This window comes from Cornus florida, unplaced genomic scaffold, assembly GCF_030987335.1.
Source record: "Cornus florida cultivar Cherokee Brave unplaced genomic scaffold, ASM3098733v1 CherokeeBrave_3.0.0_Hap2_Chr08, whole genome shotgun sequence".
NCBI classification, from domain to species: domain Eukaryota; kingdom Viridiplantae; phylum Streptophyta; class Magnoliopsida; order Cornales; family Cornaceae; genus Cornus; species Cornus florida.
The window spans coordinates 7739281-7754352 of record NW_026775578.1 but is presented as its reverse complement, the minus strand read 5'-3'; the positions used below and the strand labels follow the sequence as shown (position 1 = coordinate 7754352).

At 33.3% G+C, this 15072-nt stretch overlaps 2 protein-coding genes across 2 annotated transcripts; one reads left to right on the top strand and one right to left on the bottom strand.

The window, feature by feature from the left end:
• Positions 1-2293: 2293 nt before the first annotated feature.
• Positions 2294-4814, top strand: LOC132269184 (cytochrome b561 and DOMON domain-containing protein At3g25290-like). The gene is made up of 3 exons (XM_059770274.1): positions 2294-3103; positions 3644-3898; positions 4300-4814. The coding sequence occupies exons 1-3, from the start codon at positions 2483-2485 to the stop codon at positions 4609-4611; spliced, it is 1188 nt and encodes a 395-aa protein (XP_059626257.1). The 5' UTR covers positions 2294-2482; the 3' UTR covers positions 4612-4814.
• Positions 4815-10578: 5764 nt separating this feature from the next.
• Positions 10579-11434, bottom strand: LOC132269183 (auxin-induced in root cultures protein 12). The gene has a single exon (XM_059770273.1). It carries the CDS (start codon positions 11374-11376, stop codon positions 10657-10659), a length of 720 nt encoding a protein of 239 aa, XP_059626256.1. The 5' UTR covers positions 11377-11434; the 3' UTR covers positions 10579-10656.
• Between the last annotated feature and the right edge of the window lie 3638 nt (positions 11435-15072).

Genomic DNA, 15072 nt, shown 5'->3' with positions numbered 1-15072 from the left:
TTCTGAAATACTAAAATATCCGTATAATTTTATAAGAATTTTGAAGCCTATTTTAATCCAATTCTTATGTGGCATGGACACATCATCCCTCTTACCATTTTTTTTTTTCTTTCCAAAACGACGTTTCTTTCTCTCTTCAATTAGATCGGGTTCCATTCCTCTATCTTCATCGTCTCTCTCTCTTACCTCTCGTTTGGTTTTGATAACTTTTCTGAACAACCACGTTGATGAGGGAGACCGCCATGACCAGAGGATTATTATACAAACTTTAATTGGCTTGTCTTTCTCGTCTTCCTCAGATCTCTTGTATAGTGACTTAAAGATTCATTTTTTTTATCTACAATGATTTCTTATCAAAAATATAAAGGATAAACTAAAAATTTTGATTCTTGGGTCAATTAATCTATACCCAGTATGATCACATATATAACTCAGAAAAATAAAAAAATTCAGAAAAATTTGAAATAAGACGGATCTAATTAAAGAGAGAGAAAGCCTCGTTGAATAGTGAAAATCTATCTGAAAATTAAGAACAAGTATCACAACTTGATCCCTAAACATCTAGGGTTGATCTCAAATTTATCAGAGAATAGTATTTTGTGTCTTCAAAAAAATGTTTTATTTCTTCAATTGAGTATTTAATCAAACAATTCATTTGCAACCTTCTACAATTTCTCTAGACATACAACAAATACATCTTAAAATATTATATTTATAAACAAAGCGTCTTTCTTGCTTCAGAACAAGAAAATATTATTCCACCTATAAAAGGAAATTCAAAGTTATATGTATAAACATGTAAATAGTACAAATAAAGAGGGAGAAAATGCCGTGTAAAATAAATTTGGATTTGTAAGATACTCGTTAAATCATTTGTCATGCTTGTTGTAATGGATTTGATTTTCTTCACTCAGGCTCCTTCCAAACACAGGATCTACAGTCAAGATTCGAAAGTTTCTTAATTGACTTTTGTTATTTTGAAATTATATAACTCTAAGGATATTTTGGTATTTTAGAACAAGAGTTTGGAGGGTGTTTTGGACCTTGACAATACTTATTGTTGTATTTGTAATTATTTTGTTTAATTCAATTAAATTGAAAAATAAACTTTAAAATTAGACTATTTTGTTATTTAAGGGTACTAAGTCTACTTATATGTATTCCCTTTTTTATTCGCCAACCATACTTGTTAACATCTTTTTCGACCATTCTATAAGATTAGTTTTGAAAATAACTTTGTAAGAAATAAAAAATTAGAAGTTTGATTTGTGTGACTATTATGAACACGTGTATAAGATCTTTTAGCTCTGTTTGATTAGATAAATAATAATAATAATAATAATAATAATAATAATAATAAACAGTTTTAGATTTGCAGGAATAGAAAATTTTTTAAGAAAATAAATTTTTCATAACCACCTAAATTTCTCATAATTTTTTTGTAAAAATAATTAGAAAAAATTTGATTTGTTGAGAAATGTTCATTGTGAAATTTTTATTTTGGTTCCATTCCCTTTACTTACTTTTTACTTATCACTTTTAGTTTCCATCCCAAAGGAACCCTTAGAATTTACGCATAAATACCGATCTTGTCCCATTCTGACCCTCAGAAGGAGCCAAATGAAGCCTTATATGTTAGTTCTTTCTTTCTCTTTGTTCTTTTTTTTTTTTTTTTTTTCAACCTTCTTTTTTTAATAGGTTAGCGAATCCCTATCTGTCCATGTTATTAGATGGCTTAACAGTACTTATATTACCGTGTAATTATTTGACAATCCAACCATGAGTATAACATATATAGTTTTAAAAATTTTAGAATGTTAGGACCTAAAAAACATAGCGTAGGTGTTTGTTTTTGGCAGTAAAAATAACGTAGGTATTGTGTACCTTTGTTTATATATTTTTGTTACTTTATGAGCAGTAGAAATAGTGAAAATAATAATAATAATAACAACAAAAGTAGAAAATGGATTAAATGCTTATTCCGGGAAATAGCCGAGGAATGAAAACCCCAAAGGCCCAAATCCAAGCTTATCTTATGATGATCGTGATAGCAGCCTGAGCCTCGAAAGCCCAACACCAGCTCATTTGGTTAACCCATGAGAGATTTTCGGCATGTCACACGCCACGTGACCTCACACCAATAACTACAAGCCAGTCCCTGTCATTGCATGCCACGCCAACGTGGCGTGCACATTGTTTGTGCCACGTGTCGATCAATGATGGCCTGATCTGCTCACTCCCACCTTAGTAAAATGGAAAACTCCCACACCAAGTCGTCTCCCCCACATCTTTACCTTTCCACTCTCTCTCTTTCTCTCTCTCTCTCTCTAGATATATATAGTCTATGTATATTAGACAAATATAAAGGAATCTCAATATCTACACGTCCTCCAACTAAAGCGAAACGCTCGCCAATCTTCGTCGTTAAATTCACTCCTCTCTTTCTCTGAGGCACACAAAGAGCTCAACCAACTCGTCTTCAATGGCGTCTCTGCGATTCTCAGCTCTAACCTTAACTCTATTGCTGTTCTTTCTAATCTCACCTTCACATTCTCAAACCTGTACCTCGCAGAAATTCACTAACAATAAGCTCTACCAGTACTGCAACGACCTACCACAACTCAGCTCCTACCTCCACTGGACCTACGACTCCCAAAAGTCCACACTTTCCATCGCCTTCGTCGCGCCTCCTGCCAAATCCGACGGCTGGATCGCCTGGGCCATAAACCCTACCGGCACCGGAATGGTGGGGGCTCAGTCGCTCATCGCGTTCAAGCAATCCAACGGTTCGATGGGGGTGTTTACCTACAATATAAGCTCGTACCAATCGATTGTGGAGTCCAAGCTGTCGTTTGATGTGACGGACATGAGTGCCGATTATTCGGACGGCTTGATGAGGATTTTTGCGACGGTGGCGTTGCCGGGTGGGGCGGCGACGCCGGTGAACCAGGTGTGGCAGGTGGGGCCGTCTGTGGCCTCTAATTTTCCGGCAAGGCATGAGTTTCAGCCGGCGAATCTGAATTCGAAAGGAACCCTAGATTTGTTGGGAGGACAGAGCACCGGTGGCACCGGAGGAGGAGACTCAAGGATTAAGAGGAGAAATGTAAGATTCTTCTACTTGTTGGGCTAAGTTACGATTTTTAGATCTTTTTCATTTTTGCTTTCCGTCTAGCATTTTTTTTTTTTTAGTATTTTTTTATTTTATTATCGATAACATTTATACAAAATTCGCTGAAATGTATATATATGTATGTGTATATATATCCGTTTTTGGAAATGAGGGAATCTCTGAATTACAGAGGATTCATAATTTCGTCTCTTTCTGTTTGGCTGGTTTTTTTTTTTTACTTTTCAAGGAGTACATTTCTGGTTCAAATTACAACTAGATTAAGATAGATTATATATTTGTTTAATTATTGAGAGGAATCTTCAGAGACACTTTATGGGTGGGTTGCTGAGTTTTGAAAATTGGACTTGATGGTTTTTTTTTTTTTCCTTATGGATTGATGATTTTAAAAAATGGATTAGTACAGTTTTATCATCAAACTACTTCATCGGTTGATTGATAATAGAATGATGTATTAGATGTACACATGGTTTTTTCATATGTTTGCTAATCATTCAATCTGATTGTTTTTGTCAGATTCATGGAATATTGAATGCTGTGAGTTGGGGAATTATGTTTCCGGTAGGAGCCATGATCGCGAGATATGTGAGAGCTTTCCCGTCTGCTGATCCAGCATGGTTTTATCTTCATGTTTCCTGCCAGTTTTCTGCCTATGTAATTGGTGTTGCTGGTTGGGGAACTGGACTTAAGCTCGGAAGTGAATCAAAGGGGATCCAATACACTGATCATCGCAATCTCGGGATTGCACTCTTCGCTCTTGCAACTGTTCAGGTAATTTCCTCTGCCAATTTAGTTTTTATCACTTGATCTTATTTGAGAAAATTTCTTTTGTAGAGTTTCAAATGATCCTGTGTATTATTATGTATCCTGCTGTCTTTTAACTAGAATGAAATTCAAATATCAAAACTTTGATATTAGCTTGTGTTAAAATTTTCAAATTGTTCAAGAAATGAAGTTAGTTTGTTGGTATAAAATTATTACGCATTCAAAGTTATGTCGAGCTTAAATTGTGAGCCAGTCATATTCCTGTTATTGGGGCTCCTTTTTTTTTATCTCTACTTATAAGTGAGTGTTTCCTCTGATGCTGCATTCATTCATACAAAAAATGATGCAATCGAAACTGGTTTTTGAAATTTATTTTCTTATGATGCTTTTTCTCTATAACTCTATAGATATTTGCGTTGTTCTTGAGACCAAAGAAGGATCACAAGTTTCGATTTTACTGGAATATCTACCACCACGGTATGGGATACGCCATCTTAGTCCTAGGCATCATCAACGTGTTTAAAGGACTAGGCATCTTGGATCCTGCACAGAAATGGAAATCGGCATACATAGTTGTGATCAGTGTGTTAGGCGGGATGGCTCTGTTGTTGGAAGCAATCACTTGGATTGTAGTTTTAAGGAGGAAGTCCAGCAAGTCCACGAAGCCGTACGACGGGTTCAACAATGGACCAGGCAGGCAAGAGCCCCTTGCCCCGTGAAAGGAGTCTCTGGCTCGTGCAGATTCTGTATCATTCCCTCCCCTTCTTCGGGCGTTTGAGATGCCACTTCTTTTGTCTATTTGAGAGGACTTGTTTTCCTTCCCTCCTTTGTTGTTCATTTTTTGTATAATGGCTTGGTTACACACACTGTTCATCTCTTTAGTAGTAGTATATATATAACATCTATAGGGATCTATCAGAAATTCTTCAGTGTGTTCTTCTACTGTCTTCCTGTAAACGTTTCCATTCCCTTTCTTCCTCTATTCTCTTTTCGTATTTGTTTATACATTACATTGCTGAGCTTATTACATTAGCAAATAAATTTTTAGGCAGTCTCTCTAAGCCAAATTAACTAACTCAATAAAATGAGGAAAAAAAAATAAAATAAAATTAGTTCAATGCACGAGACTCTTAAAAGTGTACATGCACGGGAAGAGGGGAGTACCTTCAACTCAGAAGTAGGTAGGTAGGGTTTGGTGCTGGTTAACATCAAAGCCGTGGTTAAATTTAATTCTCCGAATGGAATATATATTTAATGAGGACAGAATAAATGAATTTGTTGATGTCTTTATCTTGACTCAAATGTGATTCTGGAATTAGCGAAGCCTCGTGTGCAACACACAACGGCATCGATTGTGGATGTTGTCAAAATCAACATACCTAACCTTACCATGACAAAAAAAACTTTAATTGTGGGACAAATCGATCATATTGTTTATATCAATAATCGACCTGTGTTAGTGCTTGTTGAGCAAGCTTGACGGACTTCATCACACACCGTCAATTCTAAAACAAAGTGTCAACATACTGGTGAAAGTTTTCCACCAACATTGATCAACTGTTTATAAATTTGTTTTCAAATGTATTAAAAAATACTACCCCTAAAGTCTCTCTTTGCTGAACTATTATTATTCACCAAACCAAAATCACGCAAACCGAGTTTTGTCTGTCTCTCAAATAGGTTCTTCCAACCCATTCATAAATCACTTTAATTATTATTGCTTTTGTTGCTACAACAACTTGTAGCTTTGTCTTATTTTATTATTTTTTATCTTTTCCTCATTACATGCAAGATCATGCTAATTTCCCTTTAAATGGGCAGTTGTTAGCTAGTCTTCTCCATCTATGAAAAGATTAGTAATTTTTTTATGAAAAGGTGAACATAATCTCAACTTACCTTTCAAAAAATCAAAAATAACAATCCAATCTATAAAGTAACGTTACCTTTCAAAAAAACAAAAAAAAAATCATAAAGTAACATAAAAAAAAAAAAAATTAACGCTACAACACTCCACACATCTGTTTATACCCGTTATCATAGTCTTTTTTTTCTTTTTCTTTTTTCACCAATTAACAACCAAAAACCAATATACATGTTTTATGTGTGAAATATGAACAAAATATTGAGCACTCCCTCCACACACACACACACAAAACACGCCATTTTGGAATTATTAGACGGTGTTAATGATATAATGAAGGATTAAAGCAGGTAGGATTCTCCTAGGAAGGTGTAGCCCTAGGGTTAAAAATGACATAAAGATAATGTGCTTCCTTTTTTGTAAAGAGAGTGTTGATTATGACCGTTGACCCACGAGTCTTCGTGTTAGTGTGATAGAGTCCACAACTTTACAGATAAGCCGGCTAATTCGTGAATTCCACTAGACATGGAAACATATTAAATATTTAAAACTATGTATGCCTCGTGATTATTTGGTACGTCCTCCACCGTTGATTTATTTAAGCGTGTGGTCCCGCTACTATAACGTCCATGCCTAGCAATCACGGTAGACATGTCACAATGATGCTAGGGTGACTAAATAATAAATCTTTTAGCCCACTATATTTAATTTGACCTCATAACTACGTCACTCCCAGATCACCATTGATGGTTCCATCAAGTTTGGACTCTACACTTTCCTTTGGACCACTGCAATATGGTTCAACCACAGACAGCAACTCGTAGTATATCTCTTAATGTCATCCAAATATCCATACATATATACATACAAGTATGTATATATTACACACTCTATATTATATTGGTTGAACCACTGTGAAACAAGAAAAAGAATAATCAGACTTACTTTCAATTTTATTTTTAAGGCTTTACCTAATTCATTGAAACTGGTGTTGGTGTTAGTGCGGCTGGTCCTAACTTTTGAGTTATATATAATCAATGCAATTGCTACACAAAATGTGACTTAAATCAGGGCATATCCTTTCTGGCCTAGTCTGGTATATATATGATTTTTATTTTATTATATACATATATATGTATATATATATATATATATATATATATATAAATTTGTATATTATGTCCCTTCTAAAATTATTAGTTCCTAATTTTTTAAAATTATTTTCTCTTTTACTCTTTAAATTTCTGTAATTACCTTTTTAAAAATGTCAAATTTTCCTTATTTAATCATGCTTTAATTTATTTTCTTTAAAATTCATTTTTCTTTTCCTTTTTCTTCTTCTTATTCTTATTTTTTTTTTAAATTCCCACCACGCCCCCTTGAATTCAAATCCTAGCTCCACCACCCGACTTAAATTGTGTTTTTAATTAAACTAGTGATATTTATGTTACTATTTGGGTTTGCCAAAAAAAAAAAAGGTATTCAATCTTAAGGTCGTAACTTCTTTGATTAACTGAGTTACAAGATTTTAAAGAACTTTGAAGAGACGTAAGCTTCGGGATCCGGCTATTCTGGTTGTGTGGATGGGGCTGTCAAATGGGCTTGATCAGATCCCATGTTTTAGCCCAACTTTGCTGCATTGTAATCACAATAAGGTGAATCTTGTGAGTGATAGCGCTCTCTCTATCACTGATACCTTTTAAAGCTGTAGACTTTTATTGACCGTACTGAGTATTAGTCTTGTTTTGGAGAGTTTTAGGTCTTTTAGCGCATACTTGTGTTTTCTTTGATTTTTTAATGGTTCTTTGTTTTTGTCCATATAGATGTTGATTATTTTGCCAGGTTAAAAACAATAAAAAAATTTAAAAATGATGTTACAGTTAAGAACTCTGAGCCCACTCCGATCTAACTTGTGGAGTGTCCCGTGAGGGCAGTTGTTTTAAGTTTTTGGACCCACAAAGATGCACATAATTGTGTAGTCTCAATTGAACGACACATATGTTGTCACATAGTTAGATAATGCCATTTGATGATGGTCCAAAGAAAATTTGGAAGGTAAGAAGGCCCGAAAAAATGATCCATGTCCTATTGTTGCTCTTGTCACCTCAATGAACAGTTATGAAAACTTTTTATTTGACTACATAATAAATAAATAAATAATGACACTCCATTGCTTTATCACCCAGAAATATTGTAAACTCTTTTTTCTTTTTCTTTTTTTTTTTTATTTTTTATAATGGCCACATATATAAGGAAACAATTATGTTCGTGTGGCAGTGGCATGCATTTGAGTGTCGGCTAACTGGCTGTTTTTTTGACATTTTCATAATGGCCACATATATAAGGAAACAATTATATTTTTGTGACAACGGCATGCGACGGTTTGTTGAGAATATAATTGTGGGAGAGCAACTTGTTATTGTTTTTTGAGACAATGAGATTTTTGAACCTCTATATTGATATCATGCTTTTGTGTCAACCAAACTTATGCAGTATCTACCAAAACAAATGGTGTGTGATGGTGATGATTGGATAAATATAAACAGTTTAATGTTCCGTCGTACAATATTACTAAAGTTTCTACGTTTGTTTTTTTTCCTTGTTAATTTGACCAAATTCGACGGACTATTAGGTCAAAATAATTCTGTCCAACCCTTGATTTATAATTGTTGCCTTTAGAACGGAGTTTCTTTAATTATAGATACGTGATTCTTTAATTTTTCAATACCCTAGGCTCATTCTACTCCGTCACCAAGTATTCTTGATCATTTTTCCATAAATATTTATTCATGACTTATTTTGAAATTCAATCTCAAACTTAAAAATGCAAAAGCTCAAGTTTTAAGGACAATAGTTTTGCAAAAAATGGTAAATATCAGTAGACATATTAGACCAGCCCTATTTCATTACAAATAACTAAACTATTTATCATCCATTCATCGGCAATCTGGGTCCAAAAGCATGAATTGTTGTTTAGCCCAGGTTCTGTTAAACTAAAACTTCACATATTTAACCTACTCAATACTCATATAAGTTATTACCGGGTGCTGCCCGTCATTATTTGATTCAATATAAACTTCAAATTGATAATCAATAATACATTAAAGAGAGACCTCCATTTTCTTTTATGTTTTTTTACTCTTGAAGGAGACCTCGAGTGCAGTGACATTGACTGGTATTAAATATATATATATATATATAATTTAGTATCTAATCTATTGTTTTCAGCATCCTAGAATGAGAAGATTGTATCTGAGGAAATATACATTAATTAGAGAATTATTGATCTAAAATACTTTAATATTTTAATTTCCATAAGATTCACTATCATATTTATGGGAATACGTGTTTTAGTAGGTCAACTTCATTTATGATTTCAATATACATAAAATTGAAGCTCAGATTTATTGGACCCTTACATGATGAAACCCTGGAAGGTATCCAATAGCATGTGAATACACCCAAATAAGCGAAGAGCACATGGATTCAATTAATTTCCATATATGTATATGTGTAATGAAATAATAAATATAGCATTCAAAAATCTGAACCTAGTGGATTATTTCGTGTAAGTGGATACAAGGGATAATATTATAATAATTTTATTATGACAACATTTTAAGTAGACTTTTTAATAACATTTAATAGTTATAAGATTAATACTTGTAGATGTTTAGAAAAAACTTTCTTTAAACAAGATGCGCTCTCATTTCGATTTTGCTCGCTTTATTATATATATATATATATATATATATATAGACGCGACAATGCTGAGCACGGTCACTTTGGACATCTCTTATATATTTATTTGTGATAGTAGAGCATAGCACAGGATTGGTTTAAAGATTAAAACACATTGCACGTGGGCATGTAAAGCATAATTGATGAGAAAGTTAGCATTGTGAGGAATATGAAAAAGGAAGAAGCATAGACACAGACATGACATCAATATGAATGTCCTACGCTCACAAAAAGTAGGAACCTCATGGCCCATATCTTCTACACTATCTTTTACTACACATGCTATAAAAACTTAAGTGGTTGAAATTTATCCAGCTCAAAAGTTGCATCGGAAGAACAAACATTAGGTATATTTCAAAAACAATCAAAGCATTACAAAGTTCCATAATAATTGTTATTTATTTTTATTATTTCAAAATACTTGTTACTTATCACGTTTAAATAATATATTTTTTATCTTTTCATAAAATATTTTTAAAATTTTAAAATTGATTATATATATATATTTAAATTTGAAAAAATTTTGTAATTTTTTAAGGAGATAATACAATAATTACATATCTCTTACAAATTTTTACTAATTCCCATCACAAAAATAATTATACAAACATGCCACGTCTAAAACCTAAATTCCAAACACAAAACCGACACGCCAACATCTAATGTTATGTTTACCGTATCAAAAATTGTTGACCGAAAATTAATCCAAGTTCAATGTATGTAGTTCTATCATTGCGAATTTAGAGAATATAGTATGTTCATTGTTTCCTTCTGATTTCAAATTCATGATATCCCAGTTATAATAAAACAATCTTATTGTACCATACAATAAAAATTGAAAATAATAAAAGATAATTTCTAGACTTTTCATTGTTATCTATTAGGACCAAAATATATGATAAACTCCAAAAATGTTGATTTTTACTCAGCCTCAAAATGTGGATGAAACCAGAAAAAGTAGAATAATATATTTTTAAAATTTGTTAAAATTTTCTCTTAAAACCTATAAAGTAGATGCGATATATAGACAATAGAGTTACACACACCACAATTATATATATATATAATATTCAAATCACAGCAATTTAGATAAAATTCTCACTCTAATCCTTTAAATTAATGATTATTACAGTGGCGAGTCATGAAAATTCATAGCAATGCTCTAAAAACAAAAAACTCCAACAAATAATAAAAATATATAAAAAGCAACATTGCTATATCTAATCCTTGCACTAACATTCTCACTTGGAGCAGCAGGACTACCACTTGGAGGAGCAGGAGTAGGAGTAGTACTGTTAGTGGTTGAATTGGTCTGCGCCGCCATCAATACTAGGGTTCCCTTTGCCATCAGATTTGCCGGCGTGAACGCGTGCTTGTCCGGAATGCCGCCGGTGACCGAACTGCCGACCTGCCACACCTGGTTCACAGTCGCGTTATTCGCCACCGTCAGTACCGCGAAGATCTTCATGAGGCCGCCGGAGTACTCGGCGGTTTTGTTGGCTACGTGGAACGAAATATTCGACTCGACGATCGGTTGGTAGGAGCTGATGTTGTAGGTCTTCACCACCATCGAGCCGTTCGATTCCTTGAGCGCCACCAGTGCCTGCGCTCCAATCATTCCGGTGCCGGTGGGGTTAATCGCCCATGCGATCCAGCCGGTGGATTTGGCCGGAGGTGCGACGAATGCAATGGAAAGAGAGGATTTGGAGGAGTTGTAGGTCCAGTGGAGATACGAGCTGAGATACGGCAGATCTGTACAGTTTGCGTAGACAATGTTGTTTGTAAAATTCTGTGAAGTACAGTTGAGTGAATGTGAGGGAGAGATGAGCAAAAAGAGGAATGCAAACCCTAGAATCAGAAGCGAGGATGGAAGAGGGGACATTTTAGGGCAGGATTTGGCTAAAATGAGCAGGGGTGTGACATAAACGCGTCTCGTCTGGAGTTATATTTATAGGAAGAGAGCTTGGAAATGGAAGGTGAGCGAGCGAACTAGGGTAGGTGTGACTGTGTGGACCTGTGATATGCTAAGCCAACGAAGGGATGACACGTGGAAACGGGATTTCAGAGTATGACGTGTCGTCCTGATTTTTGGGATTTGAAAGAGCGAGGGTCACGCACAAGGGGTGAATGAAAAGCTACTTGCCTGATTTGCAGCGGATAGGAGGAGCAATGATTGAGTCACTCATGGCGACAATGAATTAAGGTCAGTTTTAACTTTCATTTTCATTTAATTACTGTTGTTCATCATTTCTTTAATATTAGAAATTATAATATTAATGCATGTGAGTGTCACAACTATGTATACAAATATCATTATAATTTTATAGGAAGAATAAAAACGTAAAAATGACAATGTGGGACAGAGATGGTTAATTTCTACTACTATTTTTAATTATGGATGAGTTTTTAAGTTTAACTGTGAAAAATATTTAAAAACTGAATGAAAATATTTATTTAATATTTCATTGAATCCGCTCAAGGGAGAGATACATGAATGAGACTTTCTACTCTTAAAAAATTGCATGCCGTAGTAAGGCCACCATATTTAGAAATCAAATCTAGTCTATCAAAAAGTCTAACCTCACATTCACCAATGTGTTAAGCAAACCATTGACAAAAATTGAGTTAGTGACATCTCCAAGTGTGAACTAGAAAAAAGTTGAGTCAAATTAAAGTGGTTAAGATTCTCCAATCGCATTCATTTTCCACACTGAAATTCTCAGCTCAAAAAATAAAAGTGTGTTTGGGGGCTTTCAACATATCCCACCATTGTCCAAAACAATGAAATTTATTAATTTTCCAATTGTGTTTGCCACGATGATTGTTCAGGTAGACATTGTCTTTTCTCTTTACTTTTCAACTACCAATCTCGAACCCTTGATAATGGCATTGGGAGTTTGTTTTGCACATTTTTTTGTTTACAATTTTTAATAAATGTTTACAAAATTGAAAGACATCCACATATATAAATACTATAAACTTCTTCACAAACCACGGTTGTGAAAATATAGTTTTATAAAACGGATTTTAAAGTTAGTTGAACATAAAATATGATTTGCTCAATAGACTTTATAATTCATTCTATTCCATTTCATTCCATGCCATCCTCCCCAACTACTAGGTTCAATTTTCTGGTTGATAGTGACAAGGTTAGATAGATGTTTTGGTCAATATTACACACAAAAGGATACGGTTCACATTGTATTGTGTATAATATGATAATGTGCCTTGGACAAAGTAAAGTAGTGTGCATCCAAAAACACCAAACACACAATTAGTCCAATAAATGTAGGCCTGGATATAGATAGAAGGCCATAATGGAACTACAACTGAGATGTCCATAGAATTGAATGCCAAGAAATCAAGTATTTCCATTACTAATGTTTGGTTACCAAAAGGAATTTTCTCCCGCACTAAGTGTGTTTGGTTTAAATCAAATATAATTAGTGACCGCAATTAATTTCTTAACACACTTTCAAACATAAGATTATATATGATGATTTACTTGGATTATTTTGGTGGGCTCAAGTACTATTTGTGTATACAACATATAATTTTTATATATTACTACTACTAATATTTATATATAACTATGTTTTCACTTCAGATATATATTTTCCTAGTTTCATTAGTTTCTATGAAATTTTAATGTTATATAAAAATAAAATCTATGATATCGATTGACCTCCCTTTAGAAAGTAAGGGCCTGGTACCGCTACGCCACAGACCTATTAGTCAAAATTTTGTATATTTAACATTTGCTAACCATTATCAACTATATAGCTTTAATTTAATCTTAGCATATTATTTCACTAATTTAATGAATTAATATTTTTCGGCTAATGGTAAGTAACTGAGTGAGTTAATATTATTATTTTTTCAAAATTGAGTAGGTTAATATTATAAACATGTAATCCGTGTTTTGTATAGATATTATATATTTTTAATTCTCACTTTTCTCCAACTTTGACATGTCTCCTCCCCTGTTTAAATCATGATGTTGGGCAAGTGAATATCCACCTCCTTGCCTTCTTCTCGGCCCAATCCAATGAATGGTTCATACAAAATTACAAAAGCATTCCAGTGGGCTTTTGAAGAATAGAGAGTATGGGCCAAAGTTGCCATATCGAGGCCCAAAAATATACAGGCCTCTACGTCCCCAGTGAAACAAGTAGTCTGGTAGCAAATCGTTTTATAGAAATCGAACTCATTTAAACCTTTTTTTTGGTCCAAATAAATTAAAGTTGTTTTAAACTCACCAAAAATATATTGCAAAAATGAGTACATAAAATTGGATCCGTTTCTCTCTATATAGGCTAGTGCTGCTGGTATTTGGTTATTGATTAATAAATAAAATTCATTTTTTTCTATAAAATATTCTCTTTGTAATTTATTTTTAAGATGATTTGGAGGATTTAGTGGCCATAGTTAATTTGTTTTGGATTGTATAACAACAGTCCTTTATTAATTACTAGATAAATGTAACTAGAAAGCATGTGAATTTTTCTTGAAACCAGTCACTGTCCTAAACAGTTGGAGGTGAGAACCAAAACAAAAACACTATTAAAAAAATAATAATAGTGTCGTTTATAATGGGCATTGCAAAAAAAAATTAATGTAAAGTCGGTTTCTATAGTTGTACCATAGCATTTATAAGTGCGTTCTGAAATTCAAAACCTAATATATATGTAGGAAGAAAACATCACACGTGTCCCTGAAATAGTTGGACGTGAAATGTTGGAAAGCTTAAAAAAGTTTGTTGGGAGTGACATTTTTAATATAGTGGAATGTGACGCATTTCTACTTTATTAAAGTAGGCTTTAAAGTCAAAGCGTAATTATAGGCTTAAGATGTATGGGAACATGTTAATTACCCCCAAAAAAAAAATTAAAAATAAATAAATAATAAAATAAAGTTTGAGTAAAAAAGTGTAGGTCTAGAAGGAAGACTGTTTGTCTTGTGGGGAAAAGACACTGTTGGTGTCGGTATAATTTAACCATTGACCTATTAAAATTTTAAATCTTTTGAGTCTGTTCGGCATGGATACACTATTGTTTATTATCAATAAATCCAAATATTTATGATAAAATAATAAATAAAATAAAAGGAAAATGTGATTAATGAAGCATCTTATTGTGGATATTCTGTTACGGAAGAGCAAAAAGAAGATTGGGTTGATTAAAAGAGAGTGGAGAGACATAAAGTTGAGAAGAAAAGGAAAAATGATGTGGCATTGGAATAAGCAAAGTAGATTTAAATTTATTGGAGCGTTGGAGTTTAAATGCTGTTGTAACTAACAGTTGCAACTCTAATGCTTATTGGATGTGACTACGAGGTGCTTCAATTATTTCACAAGTACAACGTGCACAAGATTATTCACTAGGAGTTTATTTAGTACTCCCAAGAATTTTATTGAAACTACATTTGTTACCAAGTACTGTACTTCATTTATCCATATCATTCAATGAATAAGGGCATCAGCTTGTTACGACTACACTCTCATCATAATATTTTTTTACCTTTTAATTAAACACTTTTATTGTTTTGGACGGTCATAAATGTGGCAACTATTTATTAC